A 27,890-nucleotide genomic window follows, 5' to 3' on the forward strand; every position below is an offset into this window, starting at 1 on the left:
GGAACATTTTCTCTAATAAGCAGAGAAAGTACTCTACTGGAAATGCCAGTACGGCTAACTGCCTTGCAACTTCCTGGTCCTCTATTGCTGCGCTTATGATGATCTCATTTCATTATCCTGGTGAGGAGTCAATGGCTCACTGTTACGTGCCGTAGTGTTTGTGTGGGTGTGTGTGTGTCTTTCTCTCTCTCCCTCTGACTCCCCAGGTGCAGCCTGATTGTCCCCAGGTGCAGCCTCTCCCCAGGTGCTCCTAATTCCCAATCAGGGCCTCCATATAGGACCGGAGGTAGACTGCAGTGAGGCCTCCTTTTTCCTCCTCTGGCTGCATGTGTACAAAACTGTGTCTTGCCGATTGATAGGAGATGTGCTCCTAGATATATCGATTCTTTAGTATTCTGTGCAAGTTGGCTGGTGAGCCCGTGTTCCTGTCTTGTTCATTAAACGACCTGTTCGTTACTTCAGAGATCGGTTTTCTCTCTTTTTTGTCGTGCTTGGTCATCCTTGTGTTTTGTTACTCCCCTTGGTACCCCTAGACTTGGAGGGAACGTAACACTCACTTTTCATTTAAACCTCACAGACCGCCATTGCACTATTCATTATGAGGCAGTTGAGCATATCTAGAAAGCTGTTGTGTCATTAGAATTTAATTCTTGCATCCAAAAACCTACGTAATTCACTACATACCTAATTTGACATCATATAGTACTAATGTTGGGATGTTATTTAGAGAAGAACCAATGTATTTTTTTAAAGTGTCCATGCTTTCTTGGGCCAATACCATTTTCAGTTAATTGCCGCCCTCAATTTGTTAAATGAAGAGCATCTGATGTCCAAAAATAAACACAAACAGTTTTCTGGCTGTGAGCAGTCTCTCCTCCCTGAGGTTCACATCGATTGCTTTTTTTGCCGCTAATCCGTCACCGCTGCTCCTTTTTTCAATCGATCAAGGCCCAGGTTGAACAGATTACATTGGGAAGTATATTGTTTTGTCCTGGTGTTATGACAGAACCTAGCAACTGCGCGAGAAGATTTGTCATTCTGTCAAAAGCCGTCGTGAGCTGCGGTTCTGGCACGGAGAGCGCCCACTTATTTACCCACCAAACCCCACAGCTGTCAGAACGTATCTGGATGATGACCTGTGCATATTTATGAGAGCTATATATACCCACGTGTGCACCCTCAAGGTCTGTGAATCATACAGGAGAAAAGAAAATTGACATCAAGAGCGGCAAAGACGGAGAGAGACACAACCTTTTTCTCTGACACATTTCTAAGTGGGTGTGATGCACACAACAGGGGAGACTCACAGATTCGGGTTCAGGGGGATTAAGGTGGTACTTACTTGCACTGAGCGTGGTAATACTTAATCAGGTTCTGGAGGAGATCCACTCCTTTCTTGGTCTTGATCTCATTGACTTTGATCAGGTACTGCAAAGGAAAAGAGAAGTGCAGAGTTCAGTCAGGAGTTGAAATCCAGGGTGGGTTGAAATGATTTTTTCTTGGGTTTAATGAGGCAGAGCTGTTACACAGAGAATAAAGATGTTTCTGCATTGCCATAGACACTGAAGAGTATGAACACTTTGCATTATGATAATCGCGTCTGAGTGCTTTGAGAAAGCTTTGATGTACGAGCCATGACTGCCTTGACACCGGGAGTGGGGACTTAAGTGTAGAACACACTTTCAGTACAGGAAAATACCGAACAGTCTGCCTTGATCTAAAAAAATATTCAAAAAGGATGCATCATAAAAAGAGAGAAAAGCCTCCAGAGGAAGTGCTTTGTAGACGGCATGCTCAGTCTGAGTGTCTGAACATTCACAACAAATCTTCAGACAAGGCTCCCACAAACAAACAAATATATAATAATCTGAGTTTATCCTACAGCATGGAGATTTTTTACAGAGTCAGATCACTTTTAGCTTCACAGCGAGATGTTATCATCCACACAAAAGCTTCCAACATACTGTTTCAATTTGCTCCTCACATCACGTGCGAGGATGCATGTGTACGCATGAGTGCATGTGTATGTGCGTATACGTGTGTATGCATGCATGTGCTGTCCCTTTGTCTGGCTGACAGCGCCCGTTGGATGGGAGATTATCCACATTTTGTCTGCGGCTTCAGTGTTTTCGGAGAGCGCTGCCGCAATGTGCGTGTTCGGACTCTTTTGTGCGAACGAGCAGCATCGCCGTGTCTGAGCAGGACATAATGCAGCGCGCTGAGCCCTGCCTTTCCGCACTCCTTCCCCATCAGCAGGGATGAAAAGGGCGAGAGTGTGAGAGCATCCAGTAATCTGGTGATTGAGTAACATAGAGAGGGAGAGAGCGTGAGAGTGCACGCACACACAGAGAAATGAGGTTAAGTGGGATGAACAGATTGTACCACTGACTGCAGCAACTCACCCTCACACAGCAGCTACGCTTGGAGTTATTTTCTGATGACTGTTGATTTAGGAAATGTCTTGATTATTCCGTCTCCTCTTTTTATTGGTTTACAGATAAATCACATAACTCTGTGGATGACGTAACACATAACTAGGTCAGATTTTTCACCTATGAAGTAGGTATTTAATGTGCAATTTGATGAAGTCTTCTTTATCAGCATTCCATTTTTACATTCCGGTATCAAAGTTGACACTGACAATCATTTCCTATAATGGTAACGTCAAAAGAGAATAGAGAAATGCTTTAACAATTCTTGAATCGTCTTCAAAAAAATTGCTTTGAGCCAAAGGATCTGCAATTTACTGACATAAATGATTTTGACTGAGCAACATATATGGAAAACTGGGACTTCACATTTTGAATACAAAGACTCAAATGGTAAATTGAAGTTATTGAAGTTATTGAAGTAACTGCTTCAGCTCGTATACCTTAGCAAAATAAAGTACATTATCTAGAAAATCAATAAAGTATATGCTAATGGTTAAAGTAAGCAGATATGATGAGGGTGTTTAGCAAACGCATTCAATAAAATCCTTGACTAATAAAAACCTTCTCACATCAAATGCCAAAACATTTTGTTTAAGTACGTATGAATGGCTATATAATTCCAAATGTAACAAAATATATTAAAGAATAACAAGATAGCTATGGCGAAATCATTCTGATGGTTATTTCCTTTATTACATTATATCATATGGCACAATAACAAACCGCTATATAAGAGGTTGGTCAGATCAGAGGCTCAATAGCAATGATTCTTTAAATACAGCAGCAGCTGATGGGATATCTGGCTTTCAATGTGTTTAACCTAAACACTGAACTGTACTTGGCTTGAAACACATCATATATAGAAATTATTCAATTCTGCTCGCATAAAAGAGCCATTTACGGATTTTTTAAACCGCAAAGTCCACTAACTACCATTTATAGAGAGGCTGGTTCAGTATTCTTTCACACACAGTGACGTCACGAGCTACCCACAATGCAACACGCGCCATATATATATATAAATACGCCATTTTCATGGAGGTGCAAATATAAACAACTAACTAGCTAGGTTTTTTTTTTCTGAATTAACGACCGAAGAAATCGCTGCATGTCTTCGGATTACATCTCTGGACTTGAGGGGTGTGCTCTAGGTCGTTACCAGCGTAAACTAGAGCTGTGTGGGTTGTCGGATTGCCCTTACAGACTGCCTACAGATGTATGCATCTACGTCTAATTTCTGGAAACACCAGGTGAATACCCCACTTGTCACAATAATATTATCATGCCATTGCATATATGTGGTATTTTAGAGTTGACTAGATATTGATTAAGGCAATAGACTATGATATTCAGTACAGGAAGCTTAGCAACACCTAGACGGTGTACGGCTAAACCCTTGGCCTGCTTGCACCTCGCATAAAACGGCGGATACCGGAAGTACGGTGTCGCGCTCGGCCCAATACCCGTATGTGTGTGTGAAAGAATCTAGTGGCCAAAACCACAAAGGCCTTTTGTCTGCTGCTTTCAGCCCGGAACAACCAACATGCACTGTTCACGGGACTCGTGCAGTCTTGTGAGGACAACAAATCAGACGTGCACAGACATGAAAAGATCTGCTGATCATTAGACATTTTAAATCAAATATGGACATGAGGCAGCCAATGAAAGAGGAAGCCAGGGCTAATACAACGTGGGAGCTACAACCCTGGCATCCAACATCAACTGGAGGCGGGCTACACAAATGTACAATACACTGACTGTTGAACAAATGTTCTAAAATCATAAAGAGACAGAGAGTCAAAGGGGGACAGATATACAGCAAAGATACTGTGCGGGGTGAACAGCTGCATGCTAGCGTTAATGTAGTTTGAACATGATACGCATATTCAGATTCAGGTGGTCCAACATCCAAAAATCATATAAAAACATGCTTCTAAAAACGTATGTGTCTATCTGTTTTTTAACAAATGTATAGCCTTGATTAACAGGGGTTGAGTTTCAGCCCGCAGCACCTTAGTGAATCTATAGCATATTTACATCTTCATCATTCACATAGCTATATCTACCAAATAGAAGAAATACAGTTGTGTTTGACCACGACAACCAAGAGAGCTTGCAATTGGCATCACGAGAAGGGATGCAAATGTTAGGGTTTCTTATTTGATGCCAGGATTCTTACTGGGCCGTTGGGTACGTCCACACAGCAGCGTTAAAAAAATCTTCCAACGCTTCTGCCCAGAATGGGGTGACGTCACTTTGCCTCACTTTTCGCCGAACTGCATTGTGGGAAGCAAAGCGGAGATTTCCAGGCATCTCAGGATTCAAAAGTAGAGCAATGTTCAACTTTTGAATCTTCTGAAGCTTTCGGTGGAAGCGTCAGCCAATCAAATCATATGCCAGTACAAGCTCTAGCCAATCAAACCACTGCTTGTGTGTCAGGGGCAGGAGATTCATGTGATTGGTTGTTGGTCGAGCTTCAGACACGCCCGCCGCTACTGATGTGGCTCTTTAGTGTTTAGATAAACATATACTGCAATACTAATGAAATATCAGTAAACTACAGCTTTACTTTGTGCTAATAATTAACCAGGCTAGTGAAAACATTATATCTGCTAAACATTAGCATGTTAGCATTGGCAGTGTGAGCATGCTAATGTTAGCACTTAGCTCTGTTAGCATGGCTGGAGTTATCTTTTCTTCTGTTGTTTTCTTATCCGTTTCACTTGTTTGATTTTTACCGCTTTCTCGAAAACATTCAGATAAACCTGACCTGTGATCCTTAAAGACCTGTTCTGCGGCAGACTAAAAAGTGTGAACACAGGTGAGAAATATGAGGAAAAGGAACACCTATGAGTCACTGTTCGAGGAGGGCAGCTCAGCATGGGAGGCCACAAAAGGACTGCAGCAAGTTCTGTCGTGAATAATTCACACAACCAGCAGCAGTGCACCGGCATCGGCCCATTATGTAATTTGAGTCAAACATCCTAACAGGATAAAACAGTGAACAAGGCGTAGGCGTCACCACCCACGAGTAGAGAGGATTTTTGGCAAAGGAAAGTGAGATCTAACAGTTTGTTCTGAGTCTCTTGAGCACATAAAGAACTCACATTTGTTTTACACTTAATAATAAAATGGAAGATAACTCAAACTGTGTCACAACACGCTGAGAAGCAAACAAGTCCACTGAACTTGAAGAACATCTGAAAACACTTAAATTAATAACAGTTTTACTTTTTATTATTAGCTGCTCAAATATCAACTCATCACTGGCCATGAGATGTTTAATGTTATATTCAGTCGTACGTTGTTCATTCATTAATGTATCTTTTGGGGCTGCTGTAATCCCTACATGTGGAGCTGCAGGAATTTAAAAGATATTCTCTAAATTATTCAAATTATCTTGAGAGAAAAAAAGTCAACTGGAGCTTAAAATTCCCTTTAAACGCAGCTGGTACCGAAGACTTTACATACATATACATATATGATTTGAATAAGTGGGTGCTGAAACCAAAAATAGCACTGCGTTGGTGGGTTGAAGTTGCTTCAAAGTAGGACGAACCACGGTTGGATTTGGGTGTCAAGAGCCATGATAAAACGGTTATATAATGTCCCTATTCAGTCCAAATAATGCATACAAATACAAAAATAATAGTATGAAACGCTTGCATATAAGGTGTTACAATATTGTCAGGGCAACGTCAAATGATATTACACTATATTGCTGCAAATGTTGAGCAAGATTAAACTCTCTTGCCAGACAACGCTGTGTTTTTCCCCCCATTTAAATAAATGAAGAGGCTGTGTTGTTCGACACAGTATGTTTCTTCCTACAAGCTAAAAGAACATCATTGTGAAGGTGAATTTGTGATTTACAAAGAGACAGCATCATAAAAGAGGATATTTGGAGGATGCTGTGCTGTGGGGATTTAACCTGTAATGTGGCCCTGGCTAACGGCTGGGTTCCTCTGATGTTTGATGCCGACCAGAAATGTATTTTAGCGTAGCTTCATTTCACAACCTACCTCGCACATCTGCAGCTGGAAGAGACGCCGCTCCTTCTCCATCTCCTCGGCGATCTCAGCCCCGGTGATCTCAGTGCGGATCATGCCATGTTGCTTGGCATGCTCTCTCTTCTCCTTCTCGATCTTTGTACTGTCACACAGGAGAGGATAATGACTATTCTTGTATATTTTTATATCATCAGTGTAAGTTTGTGTATGCAATATCTTCTGGCGGACGCAAACAATACTGCTGCACATTAGAAACCCTGTTTGATTCATTATTCAGCAGTCTTTAATGAGCAAAAGTGCAACTTTAATTATCCACTTACAACTTGGCCTCGTAGTCTTTCCATGCCTTGTCGAAGGGCTTCTTAATGTCCTGCGGGAACAAAGGAGGACAAGCGTCAGCAAACAGAGAGGTCACCGTGGGGACAGAGTTATTCGCAGAGTTGGATCACAACCAGAATTCCATCAAATGCCTCCCTCCGCTCACGATTTATGCTCTGGACGTCTGGCGAGCGACCGCACCCCTCCTTGTACCCCAAACAACAACGGTTCATGACCCAGTTACTCGACACCCGCCTCAAGCAAAACTCAAAGACAGTGTTTACTCTCTGGGAGATTTACAGTGGGAGCTTTTAAACAGAGCGCTCTCCCCCGTGTCCATGGCCTCTTCTCACTTATACTCAACTTACAGTGGTTAAAAGAGAGATGTGCTGACGAGGCGTTTATTTTTTTCCCTGTCTTGCCGTGAGAGGGGCGGGGAGGGAAGAAAAAAATGTCAGGAAGAGAAAATGTTTTACAGTAAACCTTACCCCTTTCACGCCTTTCAGATCGCCCTTCAACAGCGAGTCCAGAGTGAAGATGACATTGTGGCTGAGGCTCTGGAGCTGTGAGAACACACACATTTATAATTACAGTTAGAATGTAGCTGTTGCTACAATCAATCACAGATAACATCACACAGGCTGGACTCTTCTCACAAACAAGTATTGTCTGTGTAGCTCAATATAATTCATCACTCCAGAGATCCATTGTTTTGTTTATAAAAAAAACATCAATGATCCAGATGGTTACACTGGGTGACCATGGCCGTATCTACCATTGAGGTCACCGAGGTCCGGACCTCGATAATATTTTCCGAGCTGTGTATAACAAAACTTGTGAAATAATTGCACTAAACGGGGTTCTTTGTAGTACTTCCATTTACTGACCATGGGGGCGCTGCATAACTACGTAGCCTCGATTAAAGCAAACAGAAGAAGACGACATGTATCAACAAACCTCCGCAGCCCGGACTTGTATCGGAGCAGCGGAGGAGTGATGAGGTATCTAGAGATCTGAGTCCAGCGGGCTGCTTGTGTTTCTGTTCATCAGGACATCATATGACCAGCAGATCCTGTGTGAACGCTCTACGTTAGTCAGTGGACGTCCGACAACATGCACACTAACTTATATTGCAGCTATAGGCTATACTTTGGTTTAAATTGCGTGAATAAACTAGCTAGAGAGCTACAGTTAATTACGTTCATCCAATGTCAGAAGGATTACCTTTTAACGAACGTTGTAATGCTTTTCTTCATTTCAATTTGAGTAAAACATTGAAGATATAACATTGTATTGTTTTCTTTTTACACTGACTCAGATATAATGAAAAGACTACGTCAGTCGAAGCTCAGCTTTGGTAAGAGAGAGACAGGACAGGCAGAGAGAAAGAGAGAGAGAGAAAGTGATGGAAGTCAGAGAGGAACTGGAGTCACACAAAATAATGTAGGCTTAATAAGCCCATCTATTTATCTATCTATTTATCTATCTATAACAATAGTCTTCATTTACAATAGGCATAATTTTAAAACATACATCTATTGCAGTTATGATGTCATAATAACATACAATTGTATAAAACACAATTTGCTTACATCTTTGTTCTCTTTTGAGAATCAAACAAAACAGATTTAAATAAAAAAAGAATGCAAACAAACAAGTGAAATTAACTAAATAGCTGAATTGCTTTTAATTCGCTGGCAGGAGCGACAAGTGAGGAGGAGCAAAAACTGAACAACAAGGGAGAGATTGAACAAAAAGAAAGAGTAGAGGACAGAGAGAGTAATGAACAGGAAGAAGACAGAGAGACTCAAGAAGATGGAAGAGAGGCTGCAGGTTATGGAAAGGAGAGAGACATGGCAAATGAATGTTGACAATGTGTTGTGATCATTTTAGCCTCTTCTGCATGTCCAGATCATTAATAGTAACAATCAACTGATTCTTATGTATTACACTTTAAAAATAATTGATGCTGACATTGTCAGCCCACTGACATGGTTTGAAATCAATATATTATCCAATGTGTGACCCCCCACAGGACTTAAAAAGCACCTAACTAGATCATGAAAATCCCAAAAATCTCGGGGGGTATCCCCCGAATCCCCCTAGCATGTTTGGACCTCGGTATATAGGAAATCCTGGATACGGCCCTGTGGGTGACATGTCATTTGACCCGTTGGTAATATAAAATATTGATTAGTGCAGCTTTAGAGGATTACATCTTTATGGGCTGAGTAACGTAGACAGGGAATGGCAGTTGTTAAGTACAGAAAGGAGGATTGTTCAAATTGTTGTCTTTTGAGGAGAAAACTCAAGCTGGCCTTATCCTTTAACCCACAATGCATCATCGACACATTCTGCATACGGCTGACTGAAGTCATCAGCAACATAATAGAAAAAGTGCAAGTTAGTCTATTGAAGAATGAACTTGTTGCCAACAATCTAACCATTAGGATCAGGAAGGTCATTTACAACAGTACGAAGCATTTAAGTCCCTGTTGTTGTTAGCCAAGTCCACACAGACACACGGTCAAGGAAGTAAACAACCCCTAATGGGCGCTAATGTGCTTCTTAAGTGCCTGTCTTGCATATGTCCAACGTCAGGATCAATCCTCTACTGGCCGGCTGCCGGCGTGCATCCTGGAAGCGGGTCTTTTAGTGCAGCATTATCAAAAAAAGGGGGGAATTTCCATTGATAAAGCCGGCAACAACAAGGCCAAATGCATCTATAAAATCCTTACATTTAAGCCGATAACACATGTAGAACATCTAGGACAAGCACAATTCATCAATTCTCATTTGCAGTGTTCGCACATACCAGCAGCCTTAGGGGCGTAGATATTGAAGTGTAAAAAAGTCACTCAATAAAACACTCAAAATAGAAACTAGGGGAAAACTACGAGTAGGAATCATTTAACTTTGCAGGTATGAAAGTAGCGCCAACTGGTGGATGATTTAGGAACGTTTAAGGACACACACAGTTGTTCCTGGTGCTGCCGAGTGTATTCATGGAGTCTAATCTCGCTGTCAGCCACACAGGAAGAGAGGGAGAGAGCGGCGACTGGCTCTTCTTCTAACAACAATCACTCACAGAGGATTCAAACAGGACACATTATTCAACAGAAACGTCAGGGGAAATCCACGGCAGGAAGATAAGAGCTGCGACTGGGGGGACAAAACACAAAGCTTGGGGGGTGGATACAGCCGCAGTCAGCTATAGCGTCCAAACGAGATGACAGCACTCACTGTGTAGGCACATTTTACAGTTTTGAGTGTGGAGACTGATGAACCTTTATTCTGTGAGGAATCAGCATTAATAACCTCTTGACCTTCTCCACTACTAGCCTCATCTCTACTCTAATCCTAATCTTAACCCCAAATCCTAAACCACTTAGAAGTAGAGACAGAAACTCTCTTCAGAAAGTATTCTTCTTTCTATCCATGTGAGGAGAAGCACACATAGAGCTCTCTGAAACATTTGACTGACATTACGTTGGACTCACCAGGTTCTTCAGCAGGGCAGACAGCTCCTTGGTGAGGGAGGAGAACTTGACAAAAGCCGTACCCAGGTCGGGGTTTTCCCGGCTAATGAAGTTGCTGCCAAATTTATCCAGAGCCTGAGTGTAGTTCTCTTCATTCTGGACGTGGTCTGTGTGGGAAACAGAGGAGAAGGTTCAACCACTGGGCAGTTAACTGCCCTGAACTCTGGCTGATGATTAGCATGGTTAGCATGTGCACAGGGAAGGAAGTGGACAATAGCATTTGCATGTCTTGATGGTGGTTAGCTGCAGGTGCAACGGTCACAAAGGTAATGATTGGCTGGGTGTCAAACCTCAGCACTTTGTATTACCAACCGAAATGTGTCCGCAGATCTGAATATTAAAAACTGTCAAGTACAAAAAGATGGCAGGTTTTCTTATCACATAGTGTCTGTTTTACATTTTAATGTATGCAAATACAGATAGTTTGCTGGTGAAGTTCACTCCGTGGGTCACAGCTCTTCAAAGAATATCCAAACGGTTTGATATATTTTACAACAAGAATATAAGTTAAAGACAATTGAAGAAAAAGGGCTAAGAACAAAAAAGGAAATCAGTGAAATGCCATTCTTTGTTCGAAAAAAGCAACACAGGAAAACACCTGGAGGAACAAAGCTTATAAATCTTCTAACATCTACTTGTGATGTTCATAATAATGGCAGAAATATTCAACACATCCTTCCAATGGAAAGGTCCTTCATCAGTGCACCAACTTAAGTAATACAATAACACGTGACCTTCACCAGGAATTTCTGATCAGTGCTGCTCCACAGAGACTGCGTTTTATAAAAGTTGACTATATTTAGTCGTGCTGATACGCAGGAAATGTCAGCATAACGAGATGTGTGGTTTTCTGTGAGAGGCAGCTGGAGGCATCAGTCAAACAGCAGCATCATCTGTCCTTGTGATGGATGGGGAGGGGCTGCAGGGGGAGTGATGTTCACGCTGTTGCCAAGTCTGAGGAAGAGTCCTGAGAGGGAGGTCAGGTGAGACTAACACCCTGCAGAGCTCCTTCCTGCAGCAGCCATTTTGATCTTTTGGCATACTGGAATTCAAAAACCTAGTTTGTTTGGCATGTATGGGCCAAGAAAATACTGAATGTATATGTAAGGATTCAGTATTTGTGTGTGTGAATGTTATTCCTGGAATAAAACCAAATCTTTGACACTATTTATGGTCTGATACAGCCATTTAATGTGTTTACTATCAGCAATTGGCTCTCTTTATAGTTTTTTTATTAGCTGTGGTGGCTATGCTAGCTAGCTTTGGTAGATGGTGTTAGCATATACTTGCCCACACATTCCACGTGCCTTTATTTATATATATTTGTAATAGAAATAAATCATATTAAGTTCTATTTCACATATAAGTGGTTGTTGTGTCTCCATATAAACCATAACTGATATTTTAAAGATTACAAAATGTTGTTTTTGGACGATTGTGTTTTTCTCAGATTCTAACCATTTCTTACATTTGCAGGTGGCAAACACATCCCATTCTTATTTCCATTTTGAGATCATATACAGTTTTTTTTTGCTCAATACCACTACATTTAGCCAAAGCCACTAACTATTGAAGCAAGTGGCTTGAACTAAGACATTTGACTTAAGAGTTGTTCCAGTTGTTATGAGGCTTTTAGAGTTTCTCATACAAAGAGTCACAGGCAGTAAGGTAGGCTGTCTTTTCTCTGGAGGACAACCACACTTTATTTGGGAGACACGCATCTGAAACTGTCAATTTAAAGGGTGGAGACTGCTCTCAAAAGTATTCTGTGGAAAATTACTGAGGATCCGTGCCACAGCAACGAGCAAAACAAAACTCAGGTGTCGGATTCTGGGACAGCCTGAAAACACAGAACGCCATCTGTTCCACAAAAGGCAATGTCCCGGACAACAACGAAAAAAGCATTTGTATTGAAGACATTTAAGAGATCCTGGGCTCTCCTCTGGGGGTTTTCTTTGGAAAGGGTTATGAGTACGTAACCAACCATCAGCTAAAGCATGCTAAGGCCTGGTATATTTAGCAGACAGCCTCACCTTGTCCTGAATTGTAGATGGCCTTCACTGATTTCTTCACCTTCTGCAGAGATGTTCGATCCTGGTCCAACGCCTGAGAAAAAAAAGGAGAGGAAGCTTTTAAAAATCTATTGATCCTTGAAGAACATATTGAAGACATTAATATCAAAGGACGTCAAGGATAATGGGGATTTAATGCTACAGCAAACTTGAAGAATTTAGAGCATTAACGCAATATTTGCTCAGTAATTCAAACCATTCATATTCAATAAAGCTAAGAAACAGTGTTTGACCTGAATATGGCATTTTTATTATTTCAATTCTAATTGCTGGAGCAAAGCCTTTGTGCTCAAAGCTAAATAAATAAGCAGGGTCTCTAATTGTTTAGGATATGTATTAGGATAATTATTCATAATGAAACATATTAATGCTAGAAAAGTAAACACAGTCAGTGACCTATTGTTACTGTGAGTTATCCGTCTCACTTTATTGCAATTTTTTAGAGATTAATGTTCCGAGTTCAGCACCCAAAGCACATGGGAGTTGAAATAATGACCAATATAAATAGAAAACCACTTCCAAAGACGCCATAGATCATAACACTGGTGGTAACTCATTTAGCGAAGATTCATATCTATATTTAGAGAAAATCCTGCAACGCTATTTAAGACAAAGCCATTCTAGGTTGACCCTTGAACTGATTTACCGCTCGCTAAAAACTGCTTCACGCACAAGGAAAATTCATCATCATAAACATCATCCACATAAAGAACGACTCAGCATGTGCCCGTATTGCTACATCTGAAGTTACAACACATTCAAACACATCATGATTTGTGCCCTGAAAGCTGAACACAGTACATTTCATTCAAGGAAGACATGTGACATTTTAAATGAGCTTTTAACTATATATTTTTACAATTGCATATAGATTTTAAAGCCATTGCTTTTCTTTTTCAACCAGTCTTATAATAATCTTTCATTTGTATTCAAATACTGTTTTCTTCTCATAACCTCACCTGTAAGCATTTGTTACTGTTGTTCTAAGTTTGAGCTTTTTTGCTGTTTTTATTGCCTTTTTCAATGAATATATTTTACGATGATATTATTATATGTTAATAACAACGGAATAATTTGCAATCAGCAGATATAATCAGTGTGAGAAAAAGTTTTTAGAGAGTACTTGTCCATGGACAAGTGAGTTTGGCAATTTACTTGTCCGAATACATTTTTCACTTGTCCAGAATGGACAAAAATTGGGGTCAATGGAATCTTCTTCTTCGCCATCGTATTTTACATTTTCTCACGTTTTTTACGACACCGCTAACGTAAGTGAGCGGTAAGATTTTACTGCATCACACATAGGGTTGGGTATCGTTTGGATTTTAACGATTCCGGTTATGCTTTTCGATTCCGGTTATTTTCGGTTCTCGATTCCGGTTCTTTGAGAGGGTAAAAATAAGTCCCATGACAAACTGGGAGAAAAATATATTTATGAAAACATTAAGTCAAATCTGTATTCCTATTTACAAATCACTTCATACTGTTGAATTTCTTACGGTTATTGAATAAAATTATATAAAAATAATCTCTGCATTGTTTAGTTCAGTGGTTCTCAAAGTGGGGGGCGCAGAGGCATGCCAGGGCGGGCGCGAGAGACCAGGAGGAAAAATGGCTATTACAATTTAAAAAAAAATCATAAATTGAAAAATTATTGATTCGAAAATAATATGATGCAGTACAGTACTATTACGTCTGGGTCTCTGTGTTTCATTAAAGCTTGGCACTGTGTGTGTGTGCGTGAGCGAGAGAGAGAGAGAGAGAGAGAGAGAGAGAGAGAGAGAGAACGCACCGGTACCGGAGATCGTTGTTGTTAGCTTCCGGTGCTAGCGAACTACGCTAACGGATATAAGGAGTTTTTTCAACAACAAAGTGGAGGAGAGTCCTCTCCTGTCATACAGAGAGACTCAGTGAGCTAAAGGACTCTGTGTTATCTCAGTGGGTCTCAAACGTTTTGGTCACCATTAATGTAAACAATTATAAGTTTACTGCTCAAGTTTAAAAGGGTGATTTGTAAAATATCCATAAAGAAATAGTAAATCTGTTTACAGTTCTGTTTCATCTGGGTGTTGAGAGATATATCTATAGATCTCAAAGTGCACCAGATTGATGCTTTTAACTTCAATATTTAAAAATAAATCTTCCCGGGGGAGCTTGCCCCCGGACCCCCCTATGTGAGGTCCACACACACCACCTATAAAAATAGCACTTTACCCCTGCTTACACCTATATGCCTCGAGCCTTCATTGTAACTGTTACACTGTGTATTTGCGTGGGGAGTGTTGCAGTAGAAAATTCCACTGTAGCGCCCGGTACATTAATGGGAAACCCTAAATGTTTGAGCACCCTCTATGAAACGTCAAGCTACCCCACAGCACCCCAAAATAAATATCTGGCGCCGCCACTGAGCCTGACTTGTGTTGGGGGGGCCCGACTTTTTTTTTTTCTCCAAGTTTGAGAACCACTGGTTTAGTTAGTTCTAAGTGGTGCAGTTTGAGAATGTACAATTGGCCCAGTCTCCTCTGATGTTACACTGCAACCTGCCTGTGAGACAGAGTCCAACCACACATCTCCAACAAATAGGCCTAATAATAATAATACATTATATTTATAGCCTATAGGCCTAGCGCTTTTCTACAACTCAAAGACGCTTGCACGCTTACACATGTCCTGCTATACACATGCTGCAGCTGCCCAGCTGCTCACTGTTTGTAAAAGTAAATAAATAGTATTTTCATTTCAATAATGTACTTTCTATACCCTGCTTCATAAACAATACTGACATCCCTGTGCTCCTCCGAGTCTGGGGGTCCGGGGATGTGAGGACAGCGCGAGGACACAGACAGGGAGGCTGCTTCACTTCATAAAGGAAATGGCGGTCAATATTAACAACATAGGAGTTAAAACGATTAATAACCTTCAATTACGTGTTAGAGAAAGAACATATGAAAGTTTGACAAAGATGAGGCTGTTAAACGGGCAGCGGATCCGCTGTGTGTAGAAAGAGAGAAAGAGAGACGCTGAGCTGCACCGTGCAGCGATCAGATGATCCGGAGCATAGAGAGAGAGAGAGAGCTGCAGTCCGCGGGGCTCGGCCTCGCCTCCTGTGCTCACAACTCTTATTAATCCCGGTACTGGACAATTGTTATTTGTTCTTACTCGGAACCGAGTTTTGCTTCCCAACCCTGCCACTGTGCTACACGTCGTTCTTATTATACATCCATGGTCCCGCCCCGCCCCGGTCTAACAGTACAGAAAGCGGCGAGATGCATTTCCTTAGGAATCGACAAGCAGAACCGAAACTAACATTTCTAAACGAACAATGGCGGACACGGACAATTTGCGAATGACTTCTGCCTTTTGTAAACTGAATGTATCAATCATTTGTCAATAAATGAGGGCGAAAAACGTCACTTGTCCGCCGGACAAGTCAATTGAAAGATCTACTTGTCCGATATCGTAAATAACACGTCCCGGACGGTGGGACGTGTGCTTTTTCGCACACTGATAATGTGCTCTTATTTGTGAATATGGTACCTTGTTGTTGACACATTTATTTAAAAAAGGATAATAGACTGTCTGATACTTTCAGTCACTTGATTACATGTTTGGCAATTCTTTAAACCGCATTTAAACCTTAAAAGTGTGATTTACCATCAGATTAACTGCTATTTTTTATTTATTTTTTTCAGTAAAAGGAAACAATTTGAACTCTTGGTAAGAAATGTTTACTTAATTTTACTTTGAGGACATTCTGAATGCATACATGAAAGTACATTATGCCTGCATGGATACAAAATCCCAATGCATATGTCCACAAGCACTACATGTCCAATAAGTGATAAAACCCTATTATTCCACAACACCTTCCCTGTTATTACAGCAGTTATTTACCATCCCTTTTTCACAGAGTATCTGTAACCACCGTGTGATGAAATAGAAGGAGGATGTTTCTTTGTTGGGATTATTGGAGTTAAATGCTACAGGACGCTCCGATCTGCCTCATGGATGGAGAATGCAGCAAAATTGAGGTCAAGCATTTATTCCTGCTGCGTGCTCAACAACCTCTGCAACAACAAGGAAACCACCTGTCATACAAAACGCTGTCTGTCTGTGTGACGTTTATTATTGTTTTATATTGAGCAGAGGCAATCGGGAGATGCTTCAGAAGCCCAGTAAAACACAAACGCACCGGAACGACTTTCCACTAAATGATTTAAAATGTGAGCTGGTATTGGTCGATATCACACTAATTGGTTCTGACAGTACAATGATTTCATATGCAGACCATCCTAACCAGAGGGAATGGAAGCATTACTGCCATGTTTGCTTGTAATGGATGATAAACACCAGCAAACACACCATTACATCAAGGTCAGGCGGTTAAGAACAGAAGCACACACACTCAACAGAAGGCTAATTACATTTTGCATCATAATTAAGGCTTCTTCAGTCTCCCCTGGACAGCTTTACATGGCTCTTCCCCAATTATGGCAGCAGTAGATTGCCCGCTGCAGGGCCCTTTCTGCCGGGGGCCGGGCCCTTTGATCCCCCTGGATATGGGAACTCTGCTGCCCAACACACCCCCTCATTATTAAGTTGTGTTTGGCTAAACAGTGCCCAGGCAAGCTTGTGCATATGTTTGTAGTACCATTATCTTGGCCAAAATGGGTTTTCTCTCAATAATCACTATCATTAAAATCTTCAAAGAGCATAAAAACATTCTTAATAGATTAAAAAGCTCAGGTTGCTCATCCTGAAAACATGGGAAGCGAAGTGGTTATCTTGGGTTTTCAAAGATCAAATACAATTCGAAGACGTCACCATGAGGTTCCTTGTAACTGTGAGAGATAGTTTCAATTATTAATAGACTAAAACGTGAATTATTTAAAGCAAATAAAACATAAATCAGCAGACTTCTTTTCATATAGCAGCGAATCCAGCTAAATGATTGGATACGTTCTGCATTAGATCCCCATAACAGCCGACACATTTACTAACAAGCTGCGTCACTCGCTCTTTCCGCAACACACCAAACCCCACCCCCCCCCTCGTCACTCAGTAGTCAGTCTTCATTGAAACGTCTTCAAAGTCAATCTGTGATTATTCAGAGGCTGCAGTGCTGTGTGCTGATTAGGATGAAGGGCACGAACAGAGGCTGAGCAGGCTGCCTGGCGTTGTGGTGCTCATGTTGAGAGCAGCTGGCACCGTCACCCAAGGGTCACCCATAATCCACTCTGTCTGTTTTTGTAATTACATATTCAGCAGTAATATAACAGCCTTTAAATTTCACTTCTTCAGCTGTTTTGTTATTTGGATTTATGGTGAGATTGTCCATAGAAATCTGATTAAAGAAATGCTTTGTACTGTTTATTTTGTATACAAAGACAGAAGATTCATTCATACATTGGCCAGTACTCTTTAAGTGGTAAATGTGACCAATGTATCTTGAAGATAGGGTTTGTTAAAGCTCTTATCCTTCATATTTTTAGTGGGGGGAAAAAGAATCAATGAAATAGCACTGTCTCGGCACACATGCTTTACAAACCCCTTGGCAACAGGAAAGAATGCATCCAAACCCTGCTCTCCAAAAGGCAGACAACTATTGAATATATTAAAATTGTATCTGTCTGCCAGGAACCAATGGCAAGCTCCCAATCAACCCAGGGGGATTTGAAAGTGTGACAATGCCAAAACATCTGCGCTCGTTTGTCCAAGTGACGCATGCAGACGATTTATTTAGAGAAAAAAAACAAGGGATAAAATACGTTTTGTTATTCCACTGAGAAATATCTATCATGAAGAACCATGTGTGCTCTGAAAGTCAACATGTCAGTGTCAGAATGCTTTTAAGTAGAAGTCTGTCAGAAACGGAGCCAAGGAGGTCAAGGGCCAGCTTATAGGAGGTGAAGGGCGGTGGTGGCGCATGGTGCCTCAGAAGGAACAGATTTTATACCCAGCGTGAGCTCCGAAAGTTTGTCAAATGTATGACGGTCAAATTCAGGAGGCAGGAAAAGCTCTTACTGTTCAAACATGTTTTTTTTAAGTGAACTATTCACTTCTTAAAGCACACAAAGGCAATCATTTAAAAATGGAGAGCTTTGATTAGGCTGGGTGGACTGACGCCTCCGAGTATTGAGTGTTTTTGTTTTGGTATTGATTGTAGGGTCAATAAGGTTGACACCAAATACATAGATCCATCTGACATGACATTGGATGATGTAAGATTATCAGTTGGTGGTTTCAAAAAGCAATCAAATAGTCAATAACTCAACGTTATTGTTCTGTTCAACAGTATAAATAACCAAAAGTACTCAGTTTGCTATCTTATAATACAACAAATAATGCATTACTTTATATTCTAAAGGCTGGAAAGCAGGGAAGTTTTTATAGTTCAGCTTTTTTTTTTTAAATGACTGCTGCAATTGATGCAGGTTTAGATAAATTGCAGTTGAAGAGCACTTGGCACCCACAAACCACTTCATCGGCAACACATATCTTCAATGAAAGCAGACTGATTGAGGACAAAGAGTGGGGGGGAAATCACCATCCTTTTATGCAAAACCTGGCACATGATTGGTAAAGATGGGAAATATAACAAAACTGTATAGTCTTAGTCCATGAATCCAACAGAGATGTGCCAAAAACCGACAAACATCTTGGTGCTCTGGGCTTTTGGTCAGACAAACCAAGCCATTCCCAAGAGTCCGTTTGTTATTTCAAAGTTAAAATAGAAATAACCCTTGAAAGAACCCATGTGACCAAAGGGGTTAATAGGGCTGACTTCCTGGTTCCTAAACAACCGCACCTAGTCATGCCGTTGAGGTCGAATCCTTGGGGGAAATTGGTGGTTGAAGTGACTGGGCATGACTGACTGGAGGCCGTCTCAGCTTCACGCTTCCTGCCCCGGGCCTTATCCTCACTCAGCAGCACTGCCGTTTCCCCTGCAGCCGTCCTTTGACAGGAAGCAGGAAGCGGCCAGGCTTGTCGGTGTCCTGTCCCGGGTCGTCAGCATTCCGTCTAATGACACTAACTGCTCTCCGCTGACAGCTGGAGAGTAAAACAAAAGACGCTTTCTGGGTGTTTTTCTTCGTCTGCTGATCCACTCTTAAGACTCCTGCTCTGTCCCTTTCATGGCCCGTTAGTCGTCTTTCTCATTTCCTTTCTGAACTCATCCTTCCCACTTCGGCATTTGGCATCGCACTGTCGCTGTGGTTGTACGGTAACCTTGGAGATGTGGTGTGGCCGTGTCACACGTCAGCTCAACATTCTTCATCGTGGAGACTTTGGGAGGCTCTGACTAACTCTGCTCTCTGTTTGTCAGCAGAACTGAACTATGCCACTGTGGCAGATTTTACTTTTCACCCAGATAAGATCGGGCACCCAAGTTCTCAGAATTGCTGTTATGCTGATTAATTCCCAGAAGAAGAAACTGGAATGTGTGTTTGATTCCTGTTTCATTCAGTCACATCCTTTCAGACTCACAGCTAAACTGAAGGATACACTTGAATACAGAACATTTACACATACTGAAAATGACAGAAATAATGGCTTTTCACGCTCTGTTAATATGAACAAGTCAAAGAGGATATCACTGTCTGTCACGTCTTTGTGTCTGTCTGTTGAGTCTATGTGGCATGAGTCAAGCAGGAAGGGCGGGGAGCTGCTTTCATTGGCAGGAAACAAATGCACATCCTTTTTTTCTGGGTCTGCAGCAGGAGAGGCCTTCAGATTTCCAAGTGGAATGGGAAAAATTAGAGGATGTAACATTTTCAAAAGCAGCTGAGGTAGGATGGCCTATTTTTCGACACAAACACAGAAACACGGTACTGAAAGAGAGCGATTGACTGCCAGTGGTTTTGGTTTTGGTTAAGAGGTGTATCAGAACGACCACATGACTGATGTAGTGCATCTGAAATGGATAATAAAAACGAGAAGTATGAATGAGACTTCGTCTTATTCATGGTTTTGAAATGAATGAGGATCCCAAATTTGTATCAACATGAAACCTACTTTAGATTAACCATCGCAGCGAATAAAGAATCAAATGTATGTTTGCTTTCGCTGTCTTTTTTTAAACTGGGATTAGTATATAACAATAGTTCTTCTTTATAGTGGGAAAACGGGAACATTTTGGATGCCATCTAGCAACTTTTTAGTACAAGGAGCTGCAAAACTAACATTATACCTCGTCATTGTCATACCCCTCATGCTTGATTTTAGTTTAAGTCATTGGCAAGATACTTTATCATGAGGTATTCTGTCAACCAATGAGGCTAAGTGTCAAATTATAAATTCAAATTACATGGCAATCCATACAATAACTTAGAATCTGGTTAGGATATTTCAGTGTGGTTAAAGTATCTGACAGACTGACGACCGACAGCTAGCCGAAAATGATAAGGAATTCAGTTATTACAAAAAAGCAGCTGCAGAGCAATTCATGCCATCATTTGATTTTCACAAACAGGTTTTGAAATAGCACTGCCTGGGTACATTAGATCTGATACCTTGTATAATATTACCCCTGGCCTACTGAAAACGTCTCTAAATATATCAGTGCGTTCAAATATCAGTTTGTCATGATAGCAACACTTCCTGTATTGCTCAGCCTACTTAAGAGTCCGATTTTCCAGCATGCAGCTCGTTGATGCATCGCCTTTTTGCAGCCAACTCAATTCCCATTTGTGGCAACCTCCCATTAGCACTTCAATGTCCCACAAGGAAGTCCAAACCACAATGAAATGTCAACAGTCCCTGCTCTGCACAGTATCACCAAGTGATGTTACTTTGACTACGAATAAAATACATTTACAGCGGGGATACAACAATTTGACTCTAAGCTGAGTCACTGGGTAAGATATCTGCTCTAATTCACTTATATCTAATGCATAAATCCTGACTTGCTAATGTTATTGGCCACTAAGAACGTCAATACTAGTCAGAGATGACTCCATAACGTATTGCTGCTATTAGCATGCAGATGTCTTAAGAGAGAGAGAAATTAACTGCCGAGCTGTGTGCTTCCTGTGCTGAGTGTAGTGCGGCCACACGGTGGATGAAGCCAAGTCGCCGAGCTGCTAAGACGCCGTCTCTTTGCCGCAGATCTCGCAGGAACTGACACGCATGCGTGCAGCCGGCGAAAAGCCAAGCATGCAGCAGCGTTACATTCACACTTCATTTGGCGGCTTCCCTCTGCTTGCTCTCTCTTTCTCTCACTCTCAGCCCACTACCGTTTTTCTTTCTTCGAGCAATGTGCATGTTTTCTCAATCCCACCCACACACTGCTGCATTAGACTGCACTCACCAAACGTATCATTAAAAGCTGCATACCTTTATCTGTATTGTGTCTACCAGTCAGGAAGTCATTATTCATGTGAAGCAGCTGCTATTAACAGGAGAATAGTGGGAGAAATTGCAGCTGATGATTACAAAAATGACAACTGGCATCCTGTTTCTCATTGTGTTTGATATCGGTCACAGAAAAACTAAAAGCAGCAGAGTAAACAGGTTCAGGTTTCCTGAAGAAAAAAAAACATTAAAACTCAGGAAACCTATTTCTAGTCAGGGTTGGAGGAACTATTATAAATGGTTGTGGATTTTGGCTTCAAATGTATCCTTTATTCCTTGAAATGCCAATAATTACAAACAGAGATGCAACCAAAGCTATATGGAGGACCTATCAACCTGCAGATTATTTCTTTTTATTTCAACATATTTTCATTTGGCATACAACAAGCTAGAATAATGTCCAAAGTAACATCCTTACCAACAAACATTTGAATGCCCAATCAAGTTATTCCATTGACAGCTAATCATCCCAATTGAGACGATGAGGCAAAACCTTGCTAATTTATAGAGAATTCTTTGTTGCTTTGAGTGTTTGAGTATTGATCATTCATCCCATTTCTACAATACTACACTAGAACAGCTGGCAAGAGACCAACTAACAAAACAGCTCTGCGTAGGTTGATGAAAGATAACCTAAAATAAACCACTCCAAGCTTTTATCTTAAATCTTTCACTTATCACTGATCGGCTGATAAGCCTGCCAGCGTTGCTTCCTAACCCTCCAGCAACTCACATTATAAAGGCACTTTAGGGCAATCTGCCAAAGAATTTGCTCCCTTGATAAACACGCGCAATCTAAAGAAACGTTATTTCTCTAGCCTCTGAGTAACACTCTTGCTCAACCGCTCGGTCATGATTCCCTGGCCAAAGTCACAGCCTCTTCAGAGCTTTACAGCATTCCTTGAAGTTTGTCTGCAAACCAGTCTCGAATTTCACACTTTATTGGACTCTGCTGGGTGAGCGAGCAGCTATTCCAAAACCACAGGTGTGTCCACTCCCACAGGCCATTTGGACGCTCGCATATTTTAAGCAACTGGACATGCAGAGGAACTGAAATAAGGCGTAACTTCTTAATGCACATTTTCACTTGGATTTCCCCATGTGAGTACTTTCAGTGAGTGGAGCTCTGACAGCTGCTGTTATGATGTGGAAAAGGAAGTGATGTTAGACATTTCACTGACTTTAAATGGACTTGTCTTGAAGGCCTGTCAATGCCTTTCCTGCAGGCTTGAATGCACTTGGCTGTGCTGGGAAAGGTTGTATACAAAGTCGACACTGAAGAGATCTATCAATTGTTCAGCACACACACACACACACGCACGCACGCACGCACGCACGCACGCACGCACGCACGGAACGGCCCGTGTCTCCTGGTTCTGCAGGGCAGTCAACAATGTTAGAATCATAGGAGAAGAGCAAAAAAAAAGCAAAGTATTGAACAGAGGAGCGACCAAGCTATGCTAGCAAATCTCCCAATGAAAATGCTAACATGTTTAGCAGGTATAGTGTTTACCATGTTCACCATCTTTGTTCAGGGTGTTAATAAGCGTAATTTACATCTTAGCATTTAACACAAAGTACACCTGAGTCTGATGGTAATGTCATTAGTTTGCTGTTTTCTTTTGTTATAAACCAAAGTTATAAACAAACTGAAATGTTGACCAGAGTGTGCTAAATAAAGGAAGGTATTTCCGTTCTTCCTGAGGCGTGTGTACTAAATGTCTTAGCAATCCATCCAATAGATGTCCAGATACATCAGTCCAGCCACAAATGTCAGCTGGTGGTGCTAAAGGTCAAGTCAGGGGAAAGTCAGCAGGATGAATCCTCTAAAAGTCATGAATGTCTGGATCACATATTGTAGGAATCCATCTTATAGTTGTTGAGATCTTTTCAGTCCATCAGGTGGATTGATTGACCTTCATTGTCTGACTTATTGGATAGCCCAAATGCTAGCATGACATGCTAAGTTGTTAAATACAATAATTACCTACAAGGTTCAATATGTACCTGAAACATACAAGTGTTTCTGTTTTTGTAAAGGAAGTAGCATTTCTTTATTTTTGAAAGACAGAATATTCACATAAATTGATGAAAATAATCAAAAGTTGTAGTAGCCCAAGTCAGCCATCTTTATAAAGCTGACAATATTGTATAAGATATAATGTAAATGTATCCCAGTTGTTAGCTACATCGATGCACAAAGAGTTTTTCCATGAGAGATTAAAATGGCTGTCGATGGAGCAAGACTTAAACACCATCTATCCGTATGAGGTAGGCTGCAAACAGATGTGAACACTGACCCCCTCTTCCTCGCCTAAATCTGGGGTAGAGCAGGCGGATCAGAGTGCCAGGGCAGAGTCTGGTCCGGGGCTAATCCGCTGCCGGCTAATAGCCCTTGATGATATACGCAGTGCAGCTGTGGCAGGAAGGTAGGCCAACAGCTGTGGCCCACAGACCGATTATCAGATTTCAGCCACAGACGGCAAACAAGCCGACAAACAAGCAACACAACAGAGTCTCCCTTCCTGCTGTGGGAGACAGAACAAATTAGAAAATGGCTCGGAGGTATGTTGGTATTTATAGAGGAACATTCAAAGGAACATTCCCTTGGATGCTCCTTTATTAAAATTAAATAACACTCTAGTACGGTGCTGTAGCTTTCAGTTATGCCTTTTTCCTGTGCAGACTGTAATTATAAGCAGCTGAGTTGTTCCAACAGTTCATGTCAGCATCCTAGTTATTTCCCAATAGGAAAATATTGGGAATTTCTGACAGCAGCAATACAGCATCTCCTTAGTGGAGGTAAACACAACTAAGTCAAAATGGCAGACAAGCATCCATTAGTGGCGGCTAAAATACTACAATAACACCAAATAAAAACATCCAATTAAGGCTTAATTTACACTTATGTTATGTGGCTACAAGGCTATTCAAGTGATAACCATTTTTGAAATAATGGCAGAATGGGGGATTTTCCACTTCTTTACATTCTGACGACATAGCGAGTTTAAGGCCAAAGGCTATGTGGTACAGTTGCTATGCTAATGGGCTAAATAAAGCCCTTTAGCCTTTACTATTATATCAGGTGATAAATATTTGCTAGCAAACAAGGAACCCAAACACAGCTGAGGAAATTCTCCCAAAACGTTGGTCCTTTATCTTCTTTTCACTTCTTTGCCTTTTCTCTTTATTTCCGCCTTTAGGTCAATAAGTGTCACTTATTCGCTCTATTGATAACATGAAGGCTTAAAGGCAAAGAATTGAAGATGAGGAACTACTCAATGTGTATGTTTTTCAGGCCTTCTGACAACAGCAACTTTTTAAAACAAAAAGCTACCCTACAAAAATATGTTAGTTGTACACCTACATATCTGCGATAGCATTTAGCTAATTATCGTGTCAACAATTCTAACTTAAGAAGCAAGAAATCCATTAAAAGTGTCACTGTGACCTTTGAAACCCCCCTCAGCACTGTCAATTTCAGAAATAAGTTTGAATTTCTTTGTAATGGCCACTTTAACTGCATTTTTTTAAAGTGCATTTTAACTGGAACAAGATGTCATGTGAGTAACGGTGCCAAGGGACGAAAAATGCTCCCATTCTCTCACCCCTTATGATTCACTGGGTTTGGTGACATGGGGGACAAATGATGAATAAAAAGCCATAACTTCATTCATAATTGAATCCGACACAGCTGTGCTCCTCAGTTGCAAATGTTGCAGAATGGAGCTTTGAATAGCCAGCACTCGCTTTTGTTATGTAAAGCCAAGTAGGATAAAAACCCGCCTCGTTCTTTTGAATTATGTTGCATACAATTTGTAGGTGGTTTCCCGATGAAGACCGGTCAAAGAATCAGCCAATTCTCCAAAGCTTAATGACCAAATATGAAAGAAAGCTAAACATTATCTGTTATGTGCGTAGATATTGTTACAACTGACTCCCTGGTAGTGGACTAGATGTTAGGAAACATGTGACCAAGCTGAAGCCTCACATGACAACGTGTCTTCTAGGAAATGCCCTCGGGTGCTTTCAGACAAACAACCTAAAGCTGGGATAATTAACATTCTAAGTGTTTGGTGATTTGTGGACTTCCAACCACGGTAGATTTCTCTAAACATCCCCTGCGGATGTTTTATCAAAAACAAAAGTTTACTTGTTGTTTCTATAGCTTGAGTGTTGAGTGTGTTTGATTTTCTCCCGTCCGTTTCAGGGTTTATTTTAGATAATAATGCCTACCCGTGCTCTGGCTGTGATCAATAACTTCTAATTTCCACTATTGATAGCTTTTATTGTGAGAGAATCACACTCATCGGCTATATAAAATGAAATAGCATTATAAGCAATCGACACACAATTCATTTGAAACCTGTGAAATATAAAATGTGTGGTCAAATGTGAATATTAGCTGCCAAAATAAGTTTGCAATTTGGACAAAACTAGACAAACAAAGACATCCCATCCTTAGGTTTTGGAGAACTGCTAATGGCCATGTTTCTAGGGATGCACGATATTGTTTTTTTGAAACCGATACCGATAACTTCCTGCTTCTCAAGACCGATACCGATACCAATAACCGATAATAATATAATATATATATATATATATTAGGGCCGGGACTCGATTAAAAAAATTAATCTAATTAATTAGAGGCTTTGTAATTAATTAATCGAAATTAATCGCATTTTTAATCACATATAAATATTTGACCTGAGAACAGTGAGAAGCAATTTTGTTCACATGGATTTTAGTATACCATTAGGCGCATTCACACCGCAGTACTTTTCCCACAAAGGTTCATGAGAACTTAGTTTCATGAGAACTCTTTGAACCTGGGGGTGGATTAGGCAAATGAAGCCGCTGACGTCACTTCTTCTTCTTCTGCTTTGGTTTTACTGGCAGGCCGCAAACCACTTCACGGCGTATACTGCCGCCCAAAGACCCCGGCCGGAAGTCCCCGGAGTTGGGGACTGGCTTCAGTAGAAGCTGCTGGGACTCCCAGCAGCTTCTACTGAAGCCTTCCGAGTAAATCGCCAGAACGCCGACACCTCCTCATCTCCACCACTCCCATGTTTTATTTTGTGTTGCCATAAGTTAGTCTCTCTGCGTTTCTGCGCTGGGCTAATGCTAATAATGCTAATGCGAGGATAATAAAATGGCGGCTTCACAAAACTTTTTGGGAGTTTTACGGGGCGTGGTTTGCAATCCGCCCAGCCAATCAGACATATAGCTCTTTTCTCACAAGAGAGCCGTACGAAAGTCCCTGCTCTCTAGCAGCTCTCTGCTCTCTAGCAGGGACTTTCGTGGGGGTAAAAAGGTTCTCATGAACTAATTTTAGTACCGGCTCTTTTTGGTGTGAACGCGATAAAAGAGGCTAACGTCCACGCTAGCTGCTATATGTTTTGCATTGAGGTGATACTTGAGGCTTGATGTGCTGCGGTGATATGCAAATTTCTTTTTGCATAATTTGCACACAACCGTGCTCTTATCGACGCTTCCATCCGTCCGTTTTTTAAAACAACATTTCCCACTGTTGTTCACTGTGGTTTGTTGTTGTCTGAAGTCATGAACGTTAGTTGGTGCTCCAGTATAATCGGTACGCCTGAAACTCATCCAGTGAGAAACGTTCCGCGGTGAAAAAATAAGTGCGATTAAAATGCGTTAATTTTTTTAACGCGTTAATTTTTGTGTAATTAATTAATCTTAATTAACGCGTTAAAGTCCCGGCCCTAATATATATATATTAAATGTACCTGTAGTTTTTGCACACCTGGTGGAAAAAAAAAGACTAGTAGTGAGCAAATGACATGAGCATTACTACTATGAACAAAACTAACCCTGGGGTCGTCTCTGGCAAACTTCTTGCCTTTTTCAAAAGCCTCGTCGATAGGTAAAAACCCCGGTGCCTTTGCAGCTGGCTTTGGAATCGCCGCTAGTTTAGCAGCGCAGGCGTCTTCGTACGCTTTTAACACACCATCGTAGCGATGGCGATGTTTCAGGTGACTAATCAGGTTGGAAGTATTATAGCTCGTTGCCTTTTTCCCTCCTCGTGGAACTTCTGCATTTGTTAATACAAATAGCAAGCGAACTATCTAACTCTGAAACTTTGAAATAGTCCCATACTACCGACGACATGTTTGTTTACTGTCCTGGCTTCACGGCCGCACACCA

At 41.1% G+C, this 27,890-nt stretch overlaps 1 protein-coding gene across 9 annotated transcripts in view; it reads right to left on the reverse strand.

Annotated features, from left to right (window-relative positions):
• The window catches only part of asap1b (ArfGAP with SH3 domain, ankyrin repeat and PH domain 1b), a 61,850-nt gene that overhangs the window by 28,618 nt on the left and 5,342 nt on the right, over positions 1-27,890 (reverse strand). For all 9 annotated transcript variants that reach the window (XM_034214004.1, XM_034214002.1, XM_034214003.1 and 6 more), the window contains exons 2-7: positions 12,333-12,405; positions 10,261-10,406; positions 7,249-7,323; positions 6,763-6,812; positions 6,455-6,584; positions 1,343-1,428 (exon numbers count right to left, since the gene is read on the reverse strand). In XM_034214004.1, the coding sequence (XP_034069895.1) occupies positions 1,343-1,428; positions 6,455-6,584; positions 6,763-6,812; positions 7,249-7,323; positions 10,261-10,406; positions 12,333-12,405 (560 nt within the window). The remainder of the gene's footprint in view (positions 1-1,342; positions 1,429-6,454; positions 6,585-6,762; positions 6,813-7,248; positions 7,324-10,260; positions 10,407-12,332; positions 12,406-27,890) is intronic.

This window comes from Gymnodraco acuticeps, unplaced genomic scaffold, assembly GCF_902827175.1.
Source record: "Gymnodraco acuticeps unplaced genomic scaffold, fGymAcu1.1, whole genome shotgun sequence".
Taxonomy (NCBI): Eukaryota; Metazoa; Chordata; class Actinopteri; order Perciformes; family Bathydraconidae; genus Gymnodraco; species Gymnodraco acuticeps.